Source organism: Cyprinodon tularosa, unplaced genomic scaffold (genome assembly GCF_016077235.1).
Source record: "Cyprinodon tularosa strain WSP-4 unplaced genomic scaffold, ASM1607723v1 ctg608, whole genome shotgun sequence".
Taxonomy (NCBI): Eukaryota; Metazoa; Chordata; class Actinopteri; order Cyprinodontiformes; family Cyprinodontidae; genus Cyprinodon; species Cyprinodon tularosa.
In genome coordinates this window covers 51,152-77,797 of record NW_024039350.1, presented here as the reverse complement: position 1 = coordinate 77,797, position 26,646 = coordinate 51,152, and the positions used below count along the sequence as shown (strand labels likewise).

The 26,646-nt window shown below is 36.9% G+C and overlaps 1 protein-coding gene across 1 annotated transcript; it reads right to left on the bottom strand.

Moving 5' to 3' along the window:
- Window positions 1-32: 32 nt before the first annotated feature.
- LOC119798033 (cAMP-dependent protein kinase catalytic subunit alpha) lies at window positions 33-26,346 on the bottom strand. Its single transcript, XM_038307364.1, has 11 exons — window positions 25,947-26,346; window positions 23,041-23,102; window positions 21,389-21,517; window positions 14,860-14,958; window positions 10,735-10,817; window positions 10,507-10,633; window positions 9,470-9,565; window positions 9,026-9,148; window positions 5,473-5,532; window positions 5,293-5,397; window positions 33-5,197 (listed from the first exon to the last, which is right to left on the bottom strand). The coding sequence occupies exons 1-11, from the start codon at window positions 25,990-25,992 to the stop codon at window positions 5,072-5,074; spliced, it is 1,056 nt and encodes a 351-aa protein (XP_038163292.1). The 5' UTR covers window positions 25,993-26,346; the 3' UTR covers window positions 33-5,071.
- Between the last annotated feature and the right edge of the window lie 300 nt (window positions 26,347-26,646).

Below are 26,646 nucleotides of genomic sequence, written 5' to 3'. Positions count from 1 at the left end.
AACACGTACAGCATTGAGTAAAAACTAACAAGTTCAGTGGAGATTTTACAAGTAAAACTTTATTGGAATGATACTCATGTTGCAAAATATTACACATGGTGTTTTATGTCATCGTTCCCGTGAGTCTAGATGCTTCCCTTCGCAAGAGCGTTTAGTGTGTGTACGTGTGGCAGGGATAGGTATGGTTTACACTGGCTGGGGAAGAGGGAGGTCTCATTTCCCTAAAAAGTGCAACAATAGGCTCTTATGTACCAGCATTGTGTCTGCAATGACAAGAAGTTGTGTCTGCGACAGTGTGTCAGGGATGCTGCATACTTAACCTGACATGAAGGAACAATCTGAGGATGTTAGTACCAGAAGGCTGGCCATTGATCTTCAGATTTATCAAGAAAAAGCACAAAAACCAACAAAAAAAAAAAGGTTCCAGGAGACTGAAGGTTACAAGGTATGAGAACAATTTTTAACTCAAACTAGAAGCCTTGCATCAAAAATTAAAGAAGCCCCAGATTTATTGTGGAAATGAGTTTCCTACTGTTCAACAAACCGTGATGCATAAAAATAAACAGCAGTGAAGTGCATCATTCACCTATCCCATAACTAGGATTGAGATTTTAGAGTCTTTCCATAAAAGATAAATCATGAGGTAACGATGTTACAGTCTGCAAACATCTGACACACTTATTCTGGTGGTTCTGTTAATACTTTATTAATACTAATAATAATGCAAACCAAAACTTATTTGACTAGGAATTTCACATTAACATCAGCAGATGCACTAAAATGACCATTTATGTGTTAAATGATGGACAAGACTGTGGACAAATACACTTTTATTGCCCCCCCTGGTAAACAAGTGTTAAAAAAAAAAAAAAAAATCCCACTTATATAATAATCTAAAATTTTATTTGAATATTGTTCAAATATTCAAATAGGGGGGGTGGGACAACAGCAGATTGATATAATAGACTTTCTGTGACACAGAACGCCACCTGTAAATGCAGATCTGTGGCCTTTCAGAGCAGTGCAAACAGAAAGCTCACAAGGATACTCTAAAAGACTTTTAGGCTACCTGACTAAAGTACTGTACACTGACCTGAAAACTCATTAATCCATCTCAGATTAATAATAATCAATATTTGAGTCAAAAGTTAAGCAGAGATGTATTTAAAATACAAATCAAATGGAATGTAAACTTTTGGGGTTTAATTTTTAGGAGTTTACAGCTCTGTGGTTCAGGCTGTCATGGCTTCTAGGCGACGGAAGGTACCACCACCTTCTGGAATGGAGGTGTAGCGCAGTTTCCTTAACAACCTCTCCATAAGCCATTAGCCTTATTTCAAAAACATCTGCTGCCTTTGACATGTCTAAAAAAAAAAAAAAATAGATATTATTATTTCAAGACCTTCGATGGAAAATATGAATAAGAATGGGTGAAGTCTTCTCACTGTGAATGCTGCTGTGGTATACAACTGGGGAAAAAACAAATTATTTCTTCACATAGGATCTAATTCCGTAGCGGGTATATTTATTTATCAGTTTTTTTCAAACATCTTTACCAGGGATGGCAACATATTTGTCCATATATATGTCAGTTGTCTTAGATTAATTGAGAGTCAGGACTTCCACTGTATCAGCATGATAAAGTGCTACAACCTACAGTTTCTCTGTATTTAATCCAAATGACTGCAGTTTAAATCTGGGGCTGAATGTAGACAGAGGAAATCTTTAGAGACACATGTGGTTGACGATAAAACAAATCCTTTTTTTTTTGTGAACCTGACTAGTCCACCGGTGTAATTCCTTCATGTTAGGTCATTTCAAACATCACTCAAATTTACAAATGATGCACATAGACTATTAAACTTTGCAAATATGTGTTTAAACCAAAGGCCTATTTTGTTTTCTCATTTCTGATATCATTTGACAAATTTGCGATTCATAACATAAAAATACGATGAGAGGAATTCTTTGTGTCAGTCTAAAGTATTTCACATCCCCGATAAGCTGATAAGATGACATTACAGCCTCATTTCATTTTATCTTACAGCTGACACTAATTATTAAATCCTTTCTGGTCATAATGCTCTGCTTTCAAACTGTTCCAAGCAAAGAGAACCCCGAACACCTGAGGTCATTAACTTCAAATCATCAGATTGTTTACTCTGCACAAAAAATACATTTTAACAAGCTATAGCAAGAGAAACAATCATCAAACATTGTTCTTCTCTGTAAACGCATTTCTAGAGGGGCTACTGATCACAAATTAAAGTTGGATGTTTGTAACAACCCAAGTAATTCAAGCTCACAAAGAGATCAATGCAAATTGCACAGTCTTCAAATTATTTGTTATAAAGTAGAAGGAAAAAGGCAACGAATGAAAACATATAAAGAAAAATGGCAGCTGATTTAGTTGATGCCCTAAGGTTTGTCTTTCTGATGACCCTGACCCTAATTTCAAGACACTTATTATTACCAAACACACTTAGAGACTGGTTCTTTGCATTTTTTCTGACAAAGGATTGAAAAGCATGATCAGAAAAGTTGTCTAAAAGCAAATAACCAATCCTAAAGCACATCTGTGATCATTTAAAATCAGTAAATCCAATGTTTGTTTTTGCTTTTTAACTTAACCACAAGGTCTTTTTTGCAGATTCACTGCGCAAGACTCAACTGCTGAAGGAAAAGCAGAATATTTGGACAAACCACTGAAATGCTGGGGGAATGGTAGCATTTCTAAGAAGAAATGTACCCAAACCTCTTAATAACCCCTGTCATGATATTGCATATTTGCTTTTTTGTTTTAATAGAGGTCATGTTTAAATTCTTAATAATGCTCCTGTTTCTCCTCCCTACACATTTAACACTGGAGCATACACAAATGAATCATATGAGCTAAAAAATTGCCACATTAGCAGCACGTCATGAATGCTCCGCATTTATAGATGGCGCTGCTACAATATTAACTCAGCTTTAGTTTTTACTGTGATTAATCAAACTAATACCTATTTTAACATTTAGAGGCACTCAGAGCAATAAAAGTTCATTCCCAGAGGGCCAGTTGATCATTCTTATAAAAAAAAAAAAGAAAAAAAAGAAATTAAACAAGAAATTTTGAAAAAGTGACATAGCTGCTCATGGGACAGCAGTACAGGGAATTACAGCCCATTGATCTCCACCACAAGCTCAAAAAGAAAGAGCACAAATACTTCAAAGACATGACATAACCTGAGGTTTTGCAAGACAAGCTCACATTTCCTCAAGTTTTCAAAGATATCAGCTTATGCTGCAAAGTAGGGGAAAAAAAGCCATGGGAAAACTTGTGGTACAGAAAGAAATTAGAAAAAGGCAGAAATCTATCAGATTGTCTCAACCAATCACTTGACTTGAGCATAATCTAAAAACTGCAGAGCAGAGAAAACTTTCCAAGAAGAGTTGAAGAAAACTTTCCATCAAAGAAGCCTTCAAATTCCATCAGAGAAATGCAACAGTGACGTCTTAAAATTGTCATCAGTGTCTAAAGCTTTTCCTCTTAATGTTTAATACATTTCAGCTGGATTACAGAGAACCTAATTTATAGACTGCATTGCTTTGATTTCTTTTATGTGCAGATTATTTGGGTTGTTAGCAGCCTCTGGTGTGAGTATTACAGCCATAGCCTGAATGGAAACAAATTTACTCAGGAAAGATGTGTTCAACACTTTTTTTCCCTGCTGTATTATCACCTTGCGGTGTTTCACCCACCTCCGACCTGTTAAGTACAGTACCAATCCTTTATTTGAACAGCAATACACACAAATAAAAAGTAACTTAGCAAAAGTAGGGTGTGATCTAAACCACAGAATGATAATAGAGTGGTGCCGTCCTCCTCTGTGATATGAACAAACAGTGACGGTCAAGATGAAGCACGCGATCCTGACCGCTGTCCGCACACATCGAAGCGCTGACGACCCTCAGCCAGAAGCAGTCAGAGGTCTTCTGTCTCACAGGGTCTCTAAAAGTTAGGGGAGGTGGGGGGTGGGGGACGCGAGCGGTTGTTTCAATTCCCGTGGAATACATGAGCTCTGAAACAGGAAGTACTTTTATCAAAAACCGACCGAATATTCTGGAAGGGATAAGTGTGGAAGACGCCAACTAAAACTCCGAAAATAGTCCCTTTTCTTTTTCCCTTTTGATTTTCTTTTTAAACCACAACTTCAAATTCTCAAATCTATAATCCGAGATTCACCTGCTGATCCTTAGACGTTTATGGAGATAATTGCCTGTTAAGTGATATGTTCAAAACCTGAGTTTCCATTATGTGGTCGGTTTTTCTCCCACACCGTTAAAACTGAGAGAAATCCTCTTTTTTGATTCATATTTCATTGTATGTCAGCGTGATATGATTTCACTGGAGCCACTAAGTACTTACTAACATTTAAAAATGGAGTACGGCAGATATGTACAAAGTTTTTAAATATATATTAACAATAATAAGAGCCGTAGATGGAGTTGCACAATAGATGTACCTGATTTTTTATTTTTTTGTGTCGTCTCTCTTTTAGCCCCTATCGCCTTCTAACTGTTTTCTCTATGAGATGGACGGGAGAAATTAAGAAGCATACAACATGAGGGCATTGATGTGTAGGCATGGTGAATCCTGCTTGGTTTAAACCCATGGCGTCTTTAGCGCACGCTCATGTGACGAATGGCGCGCTGATTGGTCGACGTTTCTTTGCTGTGGCGCGAAAAAAGAACAGGACGGGAATGACTGCAGAGGAGGGAAGATCTGGGGTGAAAATGCGTAGAGGCAACTCTAAGTTAGCGGCGTCCCCCGACACCCATGAAACACAGCGTCATTATAAAGGGATTCATAAATAAGACGACATCAAACTAAATACAACAGAAACGCAACAGAAAAGGCAACACTGCTGGTTATCGGTCTGCTATCTTCTTTTCACACCTCTATGCGATTTTTCCCTTTTTTCGTAGCTGGTGTCCATATTTGGACAGGAGACAGGACGCTTTTCTTCTCTCCTGTTTGACCAGCCTACCTTAGACTTTCCCTATTTCATTCTTTTTTTCTGCTTTAATGCTAGAACTCAGCAAACTCCTTGGCACATTTCTCGTTAAAGGAGACCCGGATCTCCTCCTCTTCGTAGTCGTCAAAGTTGCTGGTATCGCCCGGTCCTTTGAACTTCGGAACAAAAGGAGCTTCCACCTAAAACGGACCAAAGCCGTTAAAAAGGCGCCAACTCAGAATCAAATCGAAGAGTCACAAATGTGTAAAAATCAAAATATAATAAACCTGCAGACCTTTTTCTGGTAAATGGCGATCCAGTCAGTCGTTGCAAACCACTTATGTCCTTTTATGTCGTTGACTCCGTTTTTGAGGTTCCCAAAGCGTTTTGTGAGATCCACCTGAGAAAAAGATCAGCGCATCTTTTCAGATGGCTCCTTATTGTAAATTCTGGATTTCTGAGAGGTTTTCTGTACCTGTAAAAGGTTCCTCAGCAGGTCCTTCAGGTCGGAGCTGAAGTGAGATGGGAAACGCACCTAAAGAACAAGAAGATGCAAGAAGTTACAGCGTCTCTGTCACAAAACCAATCACAATACAACAGGAATGAGTGACAGCTTTATAAGTTAACCGAAAAAATGTAAAACATTTAAAAAAAGGACATCTAAGTTGGTCGATTTTTCTTAAAATAAGAAAAAATTTCATGAATTAAGCAGGTAAGTGAGACACTTTGTCAATGGAATAAGAGAGTGCATCAAGTGCATATTATCCATTTATCTTATTTCTAAAAGTAGAAAATACTCATTCCATTGGTAGAGCTTCTTATTTACCTACTCAAATTATGGGTATATTACATTTCTATAGTTTTTGCAGTAAATTGGACACCAATAAACTGGTTTTAACAATGGGAGGAAAGGTTACAGGTTAAAGACGAAGCCTTGTTGTCTGAAGCTTTTATATCACATTCAAAAACTGATTCTATCATCTAGAGCAGGGGTCTTCAACGTTTTCAAAGCCAAGGACCCCCAAACTGATTGCGAGATGGAGCGGGGACCCCCTAATTATATACATTGTATGAAATTGTGTTATATCAAACTGGTCCTATAGTCACTCTATTACATATGGAGTCATGTAATGAAAGTAATTACTCCCTGGGATTATTAAAGTATTTCTGAATCTGATTCCTGGTTGATGGGACAGGTGTTGTGAATGAAACGGTGCCCAGGTTTGAAAGAGCTCCTGTGTGTCGCTGAATGTGTGCAATCGACTGAAAGACATCTTCTGCTTTCATTTATCTGTTTACTACAGTGTGTTGAATTCATGTTAATGTGTATTTAAAGACATTTTAATTAGTGCAAAAAATTGCAGGAGGGAACATAAAAAAAAGTAATCAACCAAGACTTTCGCGACCCCCATGCAGTACCTCCGCGGACCCCCTAGGGGTCGCAGACTCCCTGTTGAAGACCTCTGATCTAGATCTAGTTCTCAGTGGGAGTCCAAAACCCCTTGAGGGTCACAAGCAGAATTGTCAAGTAACTAATTATAAATACTCACTAAGTAGCTTAATATGCACCTAAGTAGCTTATTTTGGTATCTATACTTTATTTGAATATTTACTTTTCTGAGGAATTTTTAATTTCACTCACTACATTTACACACAATCTGTACTTTCTACTCCTTACTTTCTACATTTATACATATTGATAAAGATATGACATAAAAGCTGCATGGATATGAGGGATCAGATTCTGAGACGTGAGACATCCCGTCTATCCCCCTTAAGAAGACTTTTACATTTACATGTTGATTATGTTTCAAAATCTATGTCAGTCTTAATGTTATTTGCAGCCAAATGTAATGAGCTGCTTATGCAGGACTTCTGTTCAGTTCTGTCTTTATTATCCTGTCTGAAATCCTAATTTAGAACAAAACTAGCTTAACTCTGTATTATCTGTGTTTTCTCTACCAGCACAGTGAGCAGAAGTGGAAAATAACCACTTTTCTGTGCAAAGAAATGTTTTTTTATTGGAAGAGTTTGTAAGTTATTTTGCACCATTTTGGGTGAATACTTACACATTTGACTTTGAACTGAAGAACACTGTAGGATCTATACTTTTTTTTTTTACATTTACTTAGGTAAAGGATTTCAGTCAGTACTTTTACGACACTCTTGTTTATTAAACAGGTATCTGTACTTTTATTTAAATAAAGAATATGAATGCTTTTGACACCAAATGAAGGGTCACAAGAATAATATATGAATGACTGTAATGTGACCCCTGCAGTGTATGGAGACCCATAAGGGACAAGGGGATTTAAATTAATAAAATGAACAGATTGTGAAATAAAGGAAATTTACTATTATTAATTACATTATTAAACTAACACAGTGCTCCTTCCGCCCCTGTTAAGCTTAATTTAAGATGCATTAAATGATTGTTTAGATCAAATATCACTTACTTTTCTTTGTAATTCATGACTTCTCAATGTGCTGATTTAAAGTGGTCTGCTAGCAGATTTCCAATCATGGGGGGGGGTTAATTATTCTAAATTGAGGTATTGCCAGTTGTTTTAGACTTAGACAGATTTATTTTGTCATTTTGTATACACAAGTGTAAACAAAAAGAAATTTCGTTAGGAACAGCTCTAGACAATTTCATTTTTTAAAGTGCAGCCTAAATAAGGGGACTAAAGCTGGAGGTCAAATTCCCCTGTTTGATAGAAGTTACACAGCATCTCTTTAAAGATATAAATATATCCCTAAATTGTAAAATGTATAATTAAATGGTTACATATGCAGCGGGTGAAATAAGTATTGAACACGGCACAATTTTTCTCAGTAAATATATTTCTAGAGGTGGTATTGACATGACATTTTCATCAGATGTCTGTAACAATCCATGGCATCCATACATAGAAAGACATCAAACCATGATTGTTGAAAAATTAAGTTGTGTCATAAAGTGAAATGTCACAGGGAAAAAGTGTTGAACATGTGAAGAAAGGGAGAAAAGGGTGAAGCTAAAATCTCTCAGTAAATAGAAAGCAATACTGCCCCTTAGTGCAAATTAATATCAGCTGTTTCCATCCCAAATGATGGCCTATAAAAAGGTGTCTCTGGTATCACACAAGAAACACCTCAGCATGTTTTATAGTAAGTGATTTATTAAATATCTCATTTTAAATATAAAGGTTGTTTTTATATATATTATGTATTTCTGTTGTTGAGGGTATTAACAAGATGTATCACAATAAGTAAATGTAGAAAAAATAGTTCATAAAGTTAAGATTAATTCTAGAAGCACTAACAGTTTGATGATTGTGTCATCATTAGTGTCCAAAGTGTGTTGTAAAGTTCGATTTAATAAAACATCATAGTTTAGACTGAATAGCGACTACAAAATATGAGATCCATTTCTGATCCAGTTCATCTCGATATAAGTAATATATATAGTTTGCATATATTGTGAGGTGAAAAGATAAAATTGAGCTGTTCAGACTGTGTACCTCAAATACGATCACTGGAGGGATGAAAGGGAACCTTGATAGCCTAGAATCTATTGAACCAAATCCTGAAAACATGGATCATTTGCAAACGGGATATTGCCAAAATTGATATCGAGATCAGGATTGTAATTCAATATATTAATATGTAACGGTAAAGGGCTTTTAAAAGTTAAACGACAAACTGGAAATGATGATTTCCATATATAAAAAGTGCCACTCTTATGTGGGATTATGCATTAAAACAGAAATGATCAAAACATTGCATGATTTAATCAAATAGGAGCTTAGAAATGATGCAATATCAAACATTTGGATTTTTTTTGCTTCCCAATGTGTGAAACATTCACATAGTGTAGAAGAAATCCCTGCAAATAAATGTTTTATAAAATAAACAAGGGAATTACAGATAGTATATCTTTTTTTAATATGTAAAAAAAAAAAGATAAAACTGGCAAAGCCTCTTTTAAGTCAAATAAACCCAATATTTTAAGTGTACGAGCTAAGTGATAAGTGAGTGAAACTCACCTTCCCTGATACAATCTTTTCATAAATTTGAATCGGCTGATCGGCAAAGAAAGGAGGATACCCCGCTGCCATCTCATAGACCAGAACACCCAGCGCCCACCAGTCCACTGCCTTGTTGTATCCCTGCCGGTGGAAACAAATCATCAGATTTCTAGGTTATAAGAGGTGCAGCAGATTAAATATGGACATTTTCCAACTATACTTGCTGTTTCGAGAATCATTTGCATTGTAGGTCTTGTTAGAAGCATACCAAAAAACAATCCTCTATCTATTGTCATATTTTAGCTTGAAATGTATCTGGATTAAATTAAGTCAAACTATTAAAGCTCAAGGTTTGTTTAGGGTTAATTGGGTCGGATTTGTTTAGTGTTATTTGGATGTTGACAAAAAACTGTGTTTCCCTTTAGGTTTTAAGTAAAAAACAAAAGAGAGAAGTTAGATCACCTTGCTGAGAATGATCTCTGGAGCCAGATATTCTGGGGTGCCACACAGTGTCCAGGTCCGGCCCTTCACCCGTTTGGCAAAGCCAAAATCTGTAACCTGAGTGGGAAGGAAAGACAGAAAGGATTTTTTTTTTTTTTTTTTTTAAACACTTTATGGACCACAGCTAACAGAAATAAAATGCAGAGGGAAAAAAATGATGCTGTAATTTCACATATAACCACAAGGTGGTGACACAACCTCTACAGAACGTGATAAACATATTCTGATCTTTTGCAGACTACAGATTCAGGATTTTTTTTTCCTATGTAGAATGGATCATCTTAAAACCCTTTTAATCTCAGTTTTGCTTTATTAGATATCCTTTTGTGTCATGTTGATAAAAAAGGAATTTAGCAAAAAAAGAAAAGAAAAAAAACTATCCTTTCATCAAGGCCAAAAAACTGCAGTAAAATCTCCCCTCTAAATTTGTATCAGTTTATCTTTTTTCATCAAAATCATTTTGCATTGCTTTACAAATAAATTCCGATCCTTAAGAGACTGGAATAACCAACAGTATGGGAATTAGTTAGTGAGTAAAAAAGCTATGATTAATTATTTAAATTAGGGTAGGAGCTGAAAATAGAGTGAAAGAGTCAGAGGTCTGAGTGTAAGCTTAAAGAGCATTAGAAGACATTCCCAGGAGACAGGTATCTAGAGGGATGTTTACAGCTACAGCACAATAATAAATTAAAAAGAACAGATTTTAACTTTAAATTCTTCTCTAAATTCCAGATGGAGGCATTTTATAAAAGCAATTTATTTTTTCAGATGAGGGTTAAATGATTTTTGATAGCTGGACTTTAACCAGTCATACATGTAGAGACAATTATTTGTGGCTTGTTAATTTAATGTTTTTGATTCAAAAATTAAAAAGCCCATTCTACAATTATTTGCACCCCTAAAGAAGACGAATAAAAATCTTTGAAATACGTCAACCTTCTATGTCAGCTCCTGTATTCTCCTCACAAACAGGAAACGGTTGAATCAGGTTTGCTAACCTGTATGTAGCCCTGTTGGTCTATGAGCAAGTTTTCAGGTTTCAAGTCTCTGTAGATCAGGTCCAAAGCGTGCAGGTACTCGAAGGTCAACACAATCTGAGCAGCATAGAAACGAGCATGTGGCTCACTGTGGGCACAGAAAAACACATGAAACACCCCAAAAAAATTGTTATGGGAATCACCAGGAGCTACTTCCTGCTGCAAACCCTGATGCTTATAGACACTGACCTGAATCTGCCAATTCTCCGCAGGTGGGAGAACATCTCTCCACCTGGAACATATTCCATGATCATGTAAAGGTTGGTGTTGTCCTGGATGGAGAAAAATATTATTAGAAACCCTCTCTTATACACAAATACAAAAACATACAATAATTTAGTCTGAGGATTAGGCTTGTTCCATTCTAACATTAGTGGGATCTTGCTAATGTTTGCTTTCTAACTCCCTCTTAGGAACTGAAATACACAAAGCGAGGAAATGGTCTGAAAACATGCTACCAGGTTTGAAGGTGAAGTCTGGCCACTGCTCATTTAGTCTCTTTAATGCTCAAAAATGTGATATGAAAGCCTCTTAAGAGTAAAACACAAAACAAAATAACCCAGTCCCTTTTTTTAGACGAATGAAAACGGTTTTAATGATCTCAGAATGAGTTCGGCGGCATTGATTTGTGCTCATTGGTGCCACTTCTATCTGTGTGCAGAACAGCACACATGGACCGTTAATAGGTTTATTTAAGGCCTCTAGGATACTGACCGCCTGCCCAGCCAGGTGCATCTTAACAGCTTAACCTGAGTAAGGACATAATTGAAGTACGGCCCTCATCTGGGTTAGTGTGCACAGGCACAAAGTGCCGCTGACACCTGTTCATGTGGCGCACGAAGCCAAATTGACTGTATTCTATGGAAGCAGGGTTTACAGTGAAGAAAGGAGGGATAAAAACAAAAAGAACCTCACAGGAGACCCTGCTGACAAGATGGTAGCAGGGTTAAAAAGATTTTTCTGACATCTTGGTTGTTTAATCTTTAAAATAGCTCAATAAATACTAGAAAATCCAAAATATTCATGCTTAGAGAGACATAGATATCAGTAAAAGTAAATTCAATTCTGTGATAAATGGAGGTTATTTGTGCCTAAAAGTGAAGATCAATGGATTTGTGTTCATGGCAGTTTGCAGTTTTGTCAGAGATCTCTAAAGACACACTCTTTGGTGGTGAGCTTGAAGTCTTTAAGGCTTGGATTATTTCCTTTCTATTCTGTCCTTTTTTTTTTGCCCCGTCCACAGATTGGATTCAAATCAGGATTAAGTGTTAAAATCATTTTAAGTTGGAAACATCTCTGTGTAAATCACTCAAAGATTGCTAAATCTGAAATATTTTTTACTGATATTTCACATAATTTTCCAATATTTCAAATAGTTCAATTGGAAAGCTGTTGCGTACTTAATAAAATATCAGTCCGTAAAAATTAAAAAAATATCCACTGGACTTGGTTTTCAAGATTTGAAGACGTTTCGCCACCTCTCCAGGAAGCTTTCTCAATTCAAATGTCTGGATCCGCAGTGAGTTTGAGTCTTATATAGACAAAGCCTTGTATCGCTTGGAAACATGCAAATGGCCCATTTGCATGTTTTGAATTGAGAAAGCTTCCTGGAGAGGTGGCGAAACGTCTTCAAATCTTGGAAACCAAGTCCAGTGGATATTTTTTGAATTTTTACGGAATGACTGACCTGGATGACTGAGAACCTTCATCAGCAATAAAAGATCAGCTACCTATTACAGAAATTTCAACATTCATCCATTTTCTTCCACTTTATCCGAGGTCACGGAGGCAGCAGTCTAAGCAGAGATGCCCAGACTTCCCGATCCACACACACCTCCTCCAGCTGCTCTGGAGGGACCCAACGGTGACACCAGGCCAGCTAAGAGACCACAAGGCCTCCTCCCAATAGGACATGCCTGGAACACCTCCCCAGGACGCATCTGAAAGAGATGCCCGAGCCACCTCAGCTGGCTCCTTTCAAGGTGGAGGAGCAACGACTCTACTCCAAGCTCCTCCCAGGTAACATTTCAACAATACTAATAAATAAAAATTTAAGCAATTATTGAAATAACTCTGCCTATCATATGTTTATGCAAATATTTAATGATATCTTCAAAAAATAATATCCCTTCATTAAATTATGCAGAGATATAAAAAAAAAACAAAAAAAAAACACCAAATCTATGGTTTTCAAAAAATCCCAAAAAGCACAATGAGAAATGGGTTCATGCATGCTCTTACACCCGTCTGACAGGCTTTCCCTCTAAGGAGCAGGTACAAGGTTGTGCATGTGCATTTTTTTTTTTAAGTGGAGTGGGCGGGCCTTATAAAGAATTCAGTGAAAATCCTAAACTATGCCTTTAATAAAAAAATAAGCTGTACAAAAAGTCTCTATTATCTCATACACCTTTAAAACTGTCAACATATAAATTGTATAAATAAAAATAGAATAATCTTCTGAGGGTTGCTGAGAAAAAAACACTACAGTGAAAAAAATGAATTAACATCTTTTAAGTAAATTTGATCCTTTAAAATAGCCATAAACCTTTTCAGATGGAAGTTTTTATGGATCCTTTCAATATTGCTTGCAAGTTTAAGATTTTTATTTCTCAAATGTTGGTGGTTCTCTGGTAAAAAAAAAAATTGCCTCCTCAAACATAAACCCGGTAGATTGTATAGAAAGGTACATTTTCTTTTGTTGGAATATTTGAACCACTATTTCTTATGTGGTTCAGATAATCATTGTTGGTCTTCAGCTTTCTGCTTCTGGTCATGATGGTATTCTGTAAGTACTTCTGTTGTTAAATGGCCCACTCTATCAATATCTGTACTACTTATATATTTTCATTGTCTCTGGTATTGTTTCCTCAGATTAAAAATTTGCTTTGTTTAAAACTGGTGATCCAGGACTATTTTCAAATTATCGCCCTATTTCACGTTTGCCACGTTGGAAAAACTTGTATATAAAAGACTTAATAATCACTTGCTTAAAAATTCTACTATATTTCATACAATTATCAATGTGTTTTTCAGGAAAAAAAAAAAAAAACATTCTACGTGTATAGCCCTGATTGAACTAATAGGAGTTCATTCAGCTTTAGACAACAAAGAATTTGGAATTTGTGTGTTTTCAGACCTTTCCAAAGCATTTGATGCCATAAATCATGACATTTACTTTCTAGGTTGTATAGATAATGGTTTAAAGCTACTATACAAAACTGAGTAAACAATTATTTATTAGAAAGAAAGCAATACATTCATCTAAATGTTGATTCAGAAGTTAATTCGATTTCATTTTTCTGTTTTCATTCGGTTCCATTTTGGGGCCTCTATTATTCATAACCTATATGAATAATTTTGCGTCTCTTTCCACAACTGATCTCTTTCCATTGCTGTTTGCTTAAGACACTAATCTCTTTATCTCCAGCAGCAATATGGAGAATCTGATGAACAGCCTTAATTATGACCTTCTGAATTATTGTAAGTGGTTCAAAGCCAACAAAGGATCTTTAAATGTAAATAAATCTTGTCTTATGCTATTTGCTGGCAACAAAAAAAAGTTATTATTGACAATGAAGAACTATCAAGGGTTAATCTGGAAACTCAGTAAATGTTGATTGCTTAATTTAATTCTATGATTTAAAATAAGTATCTGCAGTTTCTAGGAAATACACATAAAGGCGGACATTTAGACATGATAAAGTAATTTCCGAAGTTAAAACATTTTATATAAAAGCCTGTTTCACTGTCATATAGGGATTAATTAAAGCCCTTACAGAATAAATTGGTTATCCAGTATACTATTATTCAATCATCTTATCAGGAGAGCAGCATGGATCTAAATGGGCGGGTCAGCAGCAGGATCGTCAGGCCCTATAAGATTTGCACTTTTCCAAAAAAAACTCACATATATATTTGTTTCACCAAGCAGCAGCACACAAATTTACAAGTGAACTCATCTGCATATAAAAAGGTGAGTGGAAGCCACAGCACAGAGCTGCACTGTGCAGAAACAGCCCAGACTTTCACAACAAGAGCTGTCTGAGTTTGAATCAAACTCAGACAGCTCACGTGGATAATTATAAACACAGCATGAAGTGGATAACAGAGAGCAGCCATCTTGTTTTTAGCTAATTTTTCAATGGAATGTTAACATATTCTTCAGGACTGTTTTACAAAAAAGAAGTGGAATCGCCATTTATGAAGCAAATGATGACATTTATGTCAAAAAGAAAATTATGAGTTAGACCGGACTAAACCAGAACTTAACTCCCAGCCACCATGACATATAAACAACAACGACATTAGACCTACCTTAAATGAATACTCTAACCGCACCAGAAAAGGGAAGCTGACTGCCTGGAGGATCCTCTTCTCATTTAGGGTGTGCTCTATCTGCTTGAGCTTCACCACCTGAAAGTCAAACCCAGGGAAACACAGTATATAACAAAGGTTATATTTTATCACTTAAAAGACTGCTGAGATTTAAAACATCTATTAATATAAACAACTAATAAGAAGAGCAGCCTAACATCCTCTGACAGTTAATCTATTTACTGCCCCCCTTTTAACACTTGGAAATACATCTTTAACCACTGAATGCTACACTATGCATTCACTATATTACTATATTTTTAATTCAGTAGAGGAGAAACTTCATACTGGATTTATTAGAAGAAGACAACTTGATCTTGGGGAAACGGAATCACAATTTTCACAAAGGTTTCACCAATCAGAAACTACAACTTAAAGGCTAAAACCATGCTTTTAAAGGAGTATAAGGAGATCTTTTGGTGTAAGCACTTAAAAACAATCACAACACCTCTTTAAATTTTTCATCAAAGTAAAATCCATATCATGAAAAGTAACTTCGTCATACCAGCGTAGGCTACTGTTAGTCCTGGAAACAAATTTAAGCCTATGAGCTTCACAGACACATTCTGCATTTAACACTCTTATTTTGAAGAAACAAAGGAAGCTGTTAATAAATGCAATGTTGTGGCTAAACTGTCTCATTGAGCTGAATCACATTATGAGGAACTTGGCTAAAAAAAAGAAACAGAAACGATGTCAGATTAAACATACAGGTGCTGGTCATAAAATTAGAATATCATGAAAAAGTAGATTGATTTCAGTAATTCCATTTAAAAAGTGAAACTTGTATATTATATTCATACATTACATACAAACTCATATATTTCAGATGTTTATTTTGTTTAATTTTGATGATTACAAATGACAACAAATGAAAGTCTCAAATTCATCATATCAGAAAATTAGAATATTACTGAAGACCAATAAAAACAAAGGATTTATAGAAATGTTGGCCAACTGAAAAGTATGAACATGAAAAGTATGAGCATGTACAGCACTCAGTATTTAGTTGGGCCTCCTTTGGCCTGTATTACTGCAGCAATGCGGCGTGGCATGGAGTCGATCAGTCTGTGGCACTGCTCAGGTGTTATGATAGCCCAGGTTGCTCTAATAGTGGCTTTTAGCTCTTCTGAATTGTTGGGTCTGGTGTATTGCATCTTCTTCTTCACAATACCCCATAGATTTTCTATGGGGTTAAGGTCAGGAGAGTTTGCTGGCCAATTAAGAACAGGGATACCATGGTCCTTCAACCAGGTACTGGTAGCTTTGGCACTGTGTGCAGGTGCCAAGTCCTGTTGGAAAATGAAATCTGCATCTCCAAAAAGTTGGTCAGCTGCAGGAAGCATGAAGTGCTCTAAAACTTCCTGGTATGTGGCTGCGTTGACCCTGGACCTCAGAAAACACAATGGACTAGGGCTGCAACTAACGATTATTTTGAAAATCGATGAATCGGCCGATTATTTTTTCGATTAATCGGACACAAAATATTTTTTTTATATTAACCTCTTTATTCCAAAATAAACATTTTAGACAGAACAAACAAGCACACAAGTACAGGTTGCTCATTAACTGTACTGGTGCTATATGAAAAATTAAATGTTTGTTTTAAAACTACGCAAACTTACATGAGAAATGTAGCTGTACATCCAGAAAATATAGGGTACTTTGTTTCATAAAGCGCAAAAAGAGACATTTTTGTTTTTTAAAGCCCCTAAGGGGTTCAAACAATAGGCCCCCCCCATTTCAACAAATGAGGTTTTTTTAGACTAGAAGAGTTCTGCCTTTTAAGACAGGAAAGTATAGCAGTTAAAGTTGCTACTTGAGAAAATACTGAACCATAGAGATAAAAATAGCCCTGTGATTCAAATTATAAATTGTATTTGGAATAAAAATGAGAGAAGTAGGGGTGCTAAAAAACACGTCCTCCAAAGACAGATATTTACATGGGAATGTGGCAGATAATTAATTGACATATTACTGATCTTGCTGGATTTTATTCTGCTTTACTTCCATAAATTGCAGGATGTTCTTTACTTTATCTTTGCCAGAAGATTTAAACTTTAAAAGCCTTGCCCTCATAATTTGCAAGTTAATTTATTTATAAAGAAAATATAAACGCTGCTTAAGCTAATTCAAATGAAATTAAAAGTAAAATAAGTAGCCAACCTTATCACTGTCTGTAACCTACTAACAAGCTAAGGAAAGCATCAGATGAGCTACCTGAGAAACTAACGTTACGTTTCCCCACTTTAAAATGAAACAAACATGGTTACTCATCCTGCTGATCAGCTCTCTTCACTGCCATTGAAGGCTCCAACATGTTTTCTTTTCAGGTGCTGCGTCATAACAGTGGTGCTTCCGTGCCATGTTTATTTGTCTTTACAAAAGTTGCATGTTACGACTTTTTTCACTTTACAAAGGCTATTTTAATTATTGTGATCAATTTGCGCCGTCAATCCCGGGGCATGCGCGCTTCATTTGCAGTCTGGACGCTGAGGGTAAACTCCTCACTAAAATCCTGCGGCTCGGACTGCAGCGCTGAGAGGGATTCTTGTGGGAGAGGGAGAAAGGCGTTGGGATGGGGGAGGCGCCCCACGGCAGCAGCTGCCGCTGGAGGACAAGAGTAGGAACGATACATGCTTTCACGTAAGAGTCTCCAAAAGCCGCCAGTGACACCGTAAAAAGTCGCCAGATTTGTCGCTAGTCGCTTTTTAAAAAAATAGTCGCTGGAGAGGTCTGAAAAGTCGCTGAGTTGGCAACACTGCAACTGCGGCGCTGACTCGCTCCGCCATATTTTTTTTTCTTCCCCGGGATGACGGCGGCGGCGGATGACGCATTAATCGCGCGACACAACTAATCGATGATTAAATTCGTTGCCAACGCTTTTAAAAGTCGATTTTTATCGATTTTATCGATTCGTTGTTGCAGCCCTACAATGGACCAACACCAGCAGATGACATGGCACCCCAAACCATCACTGACTGTGGAAACTTTACACTGGACTTCAAGCAACGTGGATGAAGTGCCTCTCTTCTTTTCCTCCAGACTCTGGGACCTTGATTTCCAAAGGAAATGCAAAATTTACTTTCATCAGAGAACATGACTTTGGACCACTCACCAGCAGTCCAGTCCTGTTTCTCTTTAGCCCAGGCAAGACGCTTCTGACGCTGTCTGTGGTTCAAGAGTGGCTTGACACAAGGAATGCGACAGCAGAAACCCATGTCTTTCATACGTCTGTGTGTGGTGGTTCTTGAAGCACTCACTCCAGCTGCAGTCCACTCTTTGTGAATCTCCCCCACATTTTTGAATGGGTTTTGTTTCACAATCCTCTCCAGGGTGCGGTTATCTCTCTTGGTTGTACACTTTTTTCGACCACATCTTTTCCTTCCCTTCGCCTCTCTATTAATGTGCTTGGACACTGAGCTCTGTGAACAGCCAGCCTCTTTAGCGATGACCTTTTGTGTCTTGCCCTCCTTGTGCAAGGTGTCGATGGTCGTCTTTTGGACAACTGTCAAGTCAGCAGTCTTCCCCATGATTGTGTAGCCTATAGAACTAGACTGAAAGACCATTTAAAGGCTTTTGCAGGTGGTTTGAGTTAATTAGCTGATTAGAGTGTGGCACCAGGGGCCATCAATTTTGAACCTTTTCACAATATTCTAATTTTCTGATATGATGAATTTGAGATTTTCATTTGTTGTCATTTGTAATCATCAAAATTAAACAAAATAAACATCTGAAATATATGAGTTTGTATGTAATGTATGAATATAATATACAAGTTTCACTTTTTAAATGGAATTACTGAAATCAATCTACTTTTTCATGATATTCTAATTTTATGACCAGCACCTGTAGGTGATTTGTAAGGACTGTGAGATTATCATCACTGCTAACAGTGCTAGTCTTAGCACCTGCTTTGTAGCGTTCTTGGCTTGTTTCAAGTTTTGTATAAATTATAAGCTGCATTTGTTTCCTAGTTTAAAATCTAAAAATAATGTGGTTGATCAAATCTCATGTGAATGATTAGAAATAGGGATCCCTCAAACTACAATTTTACTATGCTGGGGAAGATTCTCAGTCCTCCAGGTCATAGTCAATCCAAAAAACTTCAAAAACAATCCACTGGACTTCATTTCAAAGTTTGAAGACGTTTCGCTTCCCATCCAGGAAGCTTTTTCAATTCAAAACGTCAGAATTAGCGTTGAGTACGAAGCTTTATATAGTAGCAGTAGCAGTAGAAAACATGCAAATTCAACCAGAAGAACGTGTCCACCCCATAGGAATGGCTGTTTTTTTTGGGGTTCTTTTTTTGCAAGAACCCAAGTTTTATGTTTTCCTTTCGTGTTAACATTATGGTACATAGTACTTAATCTAAAGAAAGAAACAACTAAAATGCAGATAAAAATGGTTTAATCATGTTTTGCTGGACTGCTCTGAGCATGTCCTATCATGACGTCAGTCAAGCAGTTAAACAGAATGTAAAACGCATCAAAGTACCTAAGAAAAGTCATAAAACATTTTTTAAAGGTGTGTATTATTATACTTTGGTGATTTAAGAGTAGAAATAAGCCCTTTTAGTACCAGAATTATATTATTTCTGACGACCTGGGTGAATATCTGCTTACACATGTGCAAATCGGGCAGTGACACCCCAAGTCAGTGGAGCTGAAAATGCATAATGTTGGAACCAATATCCGTACAGGATCTTTGCTTTCTGGACCTGGATTATTCGAATTTGGGCCTTACTAAATTCTCACTAAAAAGAAAAGTACTTTTGGTCATAACACCATGATTAAAACTAAATCGAGACAAGTTGTCCAAATTAAACCTCATTGGTACCTTGTTTTTATAGCATATCTGCAGTAGCAGACCTTTAGACCACCATTATTAATTTTAGCTCAGTCTTAAAGATACTGTAACATCCTGACCTACCTGTGGTTTTCCTGCATGAAAATCTGTTGTCTTTTGAATTAATATTTATTTATATTATCTATGTTCCATGTCTTTTGTCCTATTTAATGCATTAGTATGACAATTATGAATTAAACAAATAAATGATTACCAAAAATATTGAGAGAAGGAAGCTAAAACTAGGGCAATAAATAACAGTGTCAGCCTGCTAAACTCTAAGACAGTATTTTCAGATCTAAATCTGCCAGCATATGAATTATTCTGGCCGTAGTTGTATCTGAACAAACCACCTGTAGAATAAATCAGGCCAGGTCTGCATGGTTCATACAATATGGTTGTCATGTTTTCCCCATTATAAAGTGCCCTAAATGACATTACATACACTGAAAATGCTGATTTTATATTTAGAAAAAAGTTTCAAAATCCAGTATAGATTTTTACGGGTTGAAATACATGAGATTTTTATCAAGAATTATTCAAATGCAGTCGAAATGACCAGAGATAAAATATTAAACAGTTCTTTATTTTACCCCTGAAGGGAAGTTCTAACTCAGAAGTCAACTTCTGCATCATTAATCGGATTCTGTCTCCTGCAAAATCCCATCCGTGCTTGCCATCTGTTTGGATCTTGTCCAAAACGAAACCCTTTATTTAACCAATTAACCCATAAACACATGCAAAGTAAACAATTACAAAGCCGTGAGGGTGTCTTAAAAAGCCCAAAACATACTTCCTCTCTTATTCTAACCTAAGACTCTCATTACCAAAACAAATATGGTCAAAGTACTTCCTTCTATCTAAGGTCCAGGATAGTAGATTACATTTATTCCCCAAGGTAAAGTTGAACAAACAACAACTCTAAAGTAGTTACAGACACACCCCTTAATGAAAATGACTGCCTATTGAAATACTGAACATCTGCTTATTCATACAGTACAGATATTTCTTAGATTGTTTTAAATAAAAGCAACAAGCAGACAATCAACGTCTACCAAGGTCGGCCAAACACTTAATGTTTTAAAATCAATATAGGCCACATAAAAAAAACACTTCACTGACAATCACGTTAAATAGACAATATCATTTCATGTATTAGAAAAGAAATATCCTTTATTGAAGTCTAAAATCTCATTTTAAATTATATTTGTTTATGGAATACTAAGATTTTCAGTTGGAAGTATTTAAAATATGGCCTCAGTATAGGATAAAAATTAATCAAACTGGCGTCTAAAATGACTTGTGATGACTAGACCTTCATAATCATACAGTTTCGTTGTCAGAGGAGAAATGTAGGCGGAACTTTATACTTAATTGCTCCACTTGCTGTAGCCTTCATACAGAAAAAACATCACTGGATGGTGCTTATTTTAGCACAAGTGAATGAAGAAGCCTGCAACTGTATTTGAAGCCCTCAGAAATGAAACCCATACAAATCCACTCAGTGAATCCCATAAGCAACAGGTGAGAACATTAAACAGAAGCATCTGCAGATGAATAGAACACTTTTAAACAGCCCTAATTTCCCTGCGACCTGGACGATCCCCTTGGTGATACTGACCTTCTGCTTATTGAGGATCTTCATGGCGTAATGCTGTCCCGTTTCTCTGTGCTTCACCAGCATGACGCGGCCAAATGAGCCCGTACCCAAGGTTTTCAACCTCTCAAACTGCTCCAGGCTAGCAGTGTTCTGAGCACATGGAAGACAGAAAGAATTAGCAAAAAGAAAACACACAAAAAGACATTATTTCTTCTAGGCATCAAAAGCTTTTATTTTTGTTTATTTCAGCAAAAATAATAATTCTAATTACAATCCACTGTTGATTGAGCATCAAAAATCAATTTCTTGGACATTTTTGTGATTGGACATCTTGCAATTTATAGAATATCATTAAGGAGGAACTTTTTAACTGAGACTTTATCTCACTTAAAGGACTATTTATAACCAATTTTTAACCATTTAAAAGACACTTAACTTTTCATTTAATGTTTTAGTAAAGCTATAGATATCATACACCATAACAAGAATTGGGCCGTTTTTTTTTTTTAGCTCTAGTGACCCAGAAGCCCCAAAACCTGGTCAATAAACGCAGCATACCTGAGCTCAACTACTGATAAAAATACTCCTTGATGTCGATATTTTCACTGAGCTAAGACGATATTTGGATAGAAGATCTAAAGTGAGAGTAAAGTGTTGCCTGACTTAGATAGAAGGTGATTATACTATGTTAATTGGACCTGCAACTAACGTTTATTTTGCAAATCAATTAATCTGTTGACTATTTATTTTTTTTCGATTAATCAATTAATAATCGGAAAGCAAAAGGTTCCTTAAAGAAGATTTTTAACAAAATGAAACCAGATGAAACAAACTTTTCCACTTAAGGAATTTTGGATAGAGCATTTTGGCAGATGAAAAAGTTTTTTGGTTTTTTTTATCTTGATTTTATCTACATTTTTAAGTATTTTTCTTACTTGCTGCTCAATGTGGGTCCCTGTCAGCTAAAAGCATGTTTTACAGTCTCTATACTCCAGTTAACGATTAATGGATCAATCACAATTCATCCGGTTATTTGTTTCAGCCCTAATGTTAATCTAAAGAAACTTTATTTCCTATGAAAACATTAACTACATTGAGGTTGCTACGACAACGGGCCAGAATTCATTTTCTAGAATTTACTTTTTTATACTTTCAAGCACTTTGAGGAGAATAGAATTCTCCGTGTTTTTTACCATCACAATAAGAACTGCATTAAACAATTATTTTTCCAATCAATCTAATTAATTTTTTTAATATTGATTGTTTAATAATAGAATAACAAAAGGCGCCTTATAGAAGATTTAATACTATATGGATTGAGCATTTTCACAGACTAAAAGCATTCTTTAATAAAAGATGTTCATATAGATTTTTTAATACAATTTGTTCATGATCCCTGCTCTAAATGGGCTGCTCTTGTGTTAGCATCTGTATACTGTGTTAATAATTAAGAAATTAGTTGACAATTATTTTAATAATATAGTGATCATGATTAAATCTATTAATTGTTGGAGCCCTAATTAGAATTTTGTCAATTTTTATCTATGCTACTGGAGAAAGGATAAATAATCTCTGCACACATCTTTCCTAAGGTGATGGCATTATACTCTTCCGGAATGTCTAACCATCTAGAATCCTGGCAGAGCATAGGTAGAGAAAAAAAATGTACAAACCTGTGAAGGATTCTCCCATTTCTTGAGGAAGTCCTCTTTGGCTTTTGCAAGGAACTCCTTGACTGTAGGAGGAAGGAAAAAACGTGGCTTCAGCGGTTTGTTTTTACGGATAATGAGAGACGACAAAGGAGTATCTAACAAGTTGCCCATATTAGAGGTAAACGGCAGAAAGCATGAATAAACCTGCATCCTGGTTCACTGTTATTTGTAGCATGACAGTTGAACTTTAAATAGCATGGAAAACAGCTCAGACCAGTAATTTGCATGTAGTTCGACTCTCACACACTTAGAGTGCTCAAACTTTTATCAATACTCATATACACAAAACATAAATGGAACTACAGAATGCAATATTAAACTTTACATTAGGTAATTGAAAATAATAATTCCATAAAATAAGTGTAGTATTCTGATAAGAGCAGAGCGCTCGCCACTCTGGCTCCAAAAGCTAAACCTAAGCCCAAGAATGCTCCCTGATGCTGCAAGCTGCTCCCTGCTCCCAAAGAGTAATGCTTTAAATGCAGAAGACCAGCTTTATTGGAACTTAAAATAGCAATGACAACAAAAAAATTACTATTTAAAGATTATTGGATAAGGAAAAGGCATATTATGGTTCCTGTAGGCTTCAATGGCTAATTCTTAAAATCAAAAACAGAGTGGGTTCTTCCCTTCCTGCATGACAAATAAATCCGTAAATAAATTAAACCAAATGTGCAAATCTGCAACGACAAACTACCTGAATGTAGAGTCAAACCTACCCTTGATGAACAGGCAGCTTGTTTAAGCGGTTATATATGAATGTTAGCGGAAATCTTCCTCCAAATGGTTTGAAATTCAAACTGGTTTTTGACATCTCACTTAATTAGAATGAAATTAAACAAGCAAACAAGAACTTCATATTTCTGTGTAACTATACATTTGCATCGACCTTACTGCGCAGCAGTTAATAAGCAAAGGCACTGTGTCCAAGGATATGGGAAAAAAATTTTATGATGCTTCTCTAGCACCAAAGTACAACTGCAGCTCAACTTTTGAGGCCCTCCCTCTACTCTAAAATAGCTTTTCTAAGATAGGAATGTAACATAGTTTATTTTTCTCTTTTTATTAAAATCAAAAAGAATATTAAATCCGTTTCTGGGGTCTAGTAACTGTACTAGAAACATGAATGACACAATTTTGAGTTTAACCTCTAGAGCGGAGGTCTTCAACAGGGGTCCACAGAGGTACTGCATGGGGGTCGAGAAAGTTTTGGTTGATTAGACTTTTCTTTAAACCCCCCCCCCTCCATAAATTGAAATGTCTTTAAATAAACATTAACATGAATTCAACACACTGTATTAAACAGATAAATGGAGGCAGATGTCTTTCAGTCATCAATGCACACATTCAGCAACACACAGGAGCTCTTTCAAACTGGGCACCGTTTCATTCACAACACCTGTCCCATCAACCAGGAATCAGAAATACTTTAATAATCCCAGGGAGAAATTACTTTCGTTACATTACTTCATCTGTAATAGAGTGACTATAGGACCAGTATGTGTTATATCACATTGATATAACACAATTTAATAAAATAGATATAATTAGGGATCCCCGCTCCATCTCATCATCACTTTGGGGGTCATTGACCTGGAAAACGTTGAAGACCCCATCTCTAGACTAATGTTGATAAGAGTCCATATGTATTTCAATCAAATTTTAAGATTCATGTCTTTACATTTAGAGTTTTTGTAGATATATCACACAGAAAACATTAAACCTTACATGATCAATATTCCTTTGTAAAATAGAGCTTATTCATTTTAATTACATAATCATCAGGTTTATGTATTTAGTATTAAAAATAATTACTAAAAAATAATACCAATGTGTTCATTTATTTCAAATAAAGAAGCAGGGTACACCCTAGACAGGTCGCCAGTCCATCGCAGGGGAACACAGAGACAACCATTCACGCACACACTAACACCTAAGGACAATTTAGAGAAGCCAATTAACCTAACAGTCATGTTTTTGGTGGGAGGAAGCCAGAGTACCCAGAGAGAACCCACGCATGCTCAGGGAAAACATGCAAACTCCATGCAGAAAGATCCCGGGCCAGGAATCGGACCCAGAACTTTCTTGCTGCAAGGCAGCAAATAAATAAGCTATATCACATTAATGAATATGCATCATGTAAGGATTTAGTAGGTTTGTTTTAGAATAATCTAAAGAAAATGGGAATTTGTTATGGAATAAAATTTCACAAATCTTTAAATTTTGGTGAAATATTTTAGTGTGTACTTAACTCAATAGAAACACATGGTTTAAGTCAATTAATTCCATTAAGATATTAATAGAAAATGTATATTTTTATGTCTATAAAAAGACAAAAGCAAATAATTTGTCAGCCTTTCATAGGTTGATTACAGATTTGATGTTGGGGCTAACTAGAAACCCACAGCATCCAGGCTGGCCCTGTCTGCCTGAGTGATAAGAAGCCTCTTGGTTCGCTTATGCCTCGTCTCGGTGTGTTTGCAGTGTGTGCCAACATTATCTATTGCCAGAGAGCAACAGGCACAGAGTGTTCAGGAATTATCTGACACATAGCCTGTCTGCGATCCTGCCAAGAACTGAGCACAAGAGGAAGTGAGCTTGCTGCACTTTACATTCAGTTCTTTCCCCCGATTCTAAAGGTAAAGACTAGAAACAAAAACAGTATTTACTTTTTATTATTTAGCAACTCATGTCGATCAATGAAGAGTAACAGAGCCTGGTAATTATTTCTGGTTAAAAAAAAAAAGAGGAACATTGCTGGTAATTCCTGTCAGCATTTGCCCCAATAGGCGGATGGTTCTGAATGGAGCTGCTGTGAAAAGCGGCCTCTCTATGGAAGCTGGTTGTTTCTGATAATCAGGACTCACCGCTTTCCATTTCGCTGCCCTTTCTGGCTGTGGGCGCGTTGCCCATGATGACAACCTGTCAACGGGGCAATCTGTGGGCCGCCCTGCAGCCTCCTCCAGCCGGTCTATGTCGCTTAGATCTGCTCGGTGTTTCCTGGCTCCAGAAGAAAAGGGGACCGCTAACCTGCTCTGGAGGAGGGGGAAAAAAGCCCCGACAGATGCTGCTTAAGCGGCCGGGTAGAAGCGGCTCCCTCCACGACCATCCACCGCTAAGGCCGGGGTTAAATCCTCTTCAAGACCCCCCCACCCCCCCCGGATAGGGCTTCAGTTGGACCCTCAGGCCGAGCTCGGCGCTGATGGCCTGAGCACGGAGGATGCTGTCTCCGCCTGAACCTCCTGGCAGCCCCCGCCGATCGAGCCCCCCTCCCCTCCCCACCCCCGGCTCCCCACCTCTCCTCAGTCCCCCCAAAAAACAACGTTTTCCGATTCGAGGGATCAATCCTCCTAGTCCGAAGCGCCCCTCTTTCCGGTGATGAACCCAGTTTTGAAAAAACTGATCAACCGAGGCTTGGTCCGGCAGCGGCAGGTATTCATCCAAATCAACATCGCACCCCCCGCCCTCCCCCGGTAGCCTCGGAGACTAGCAAGATGACGGAACTACAGCCTAGCGAATGCCCCGCCCTCTTGGCGAATCACGGATGATTGACAGTTGAGATCAGGT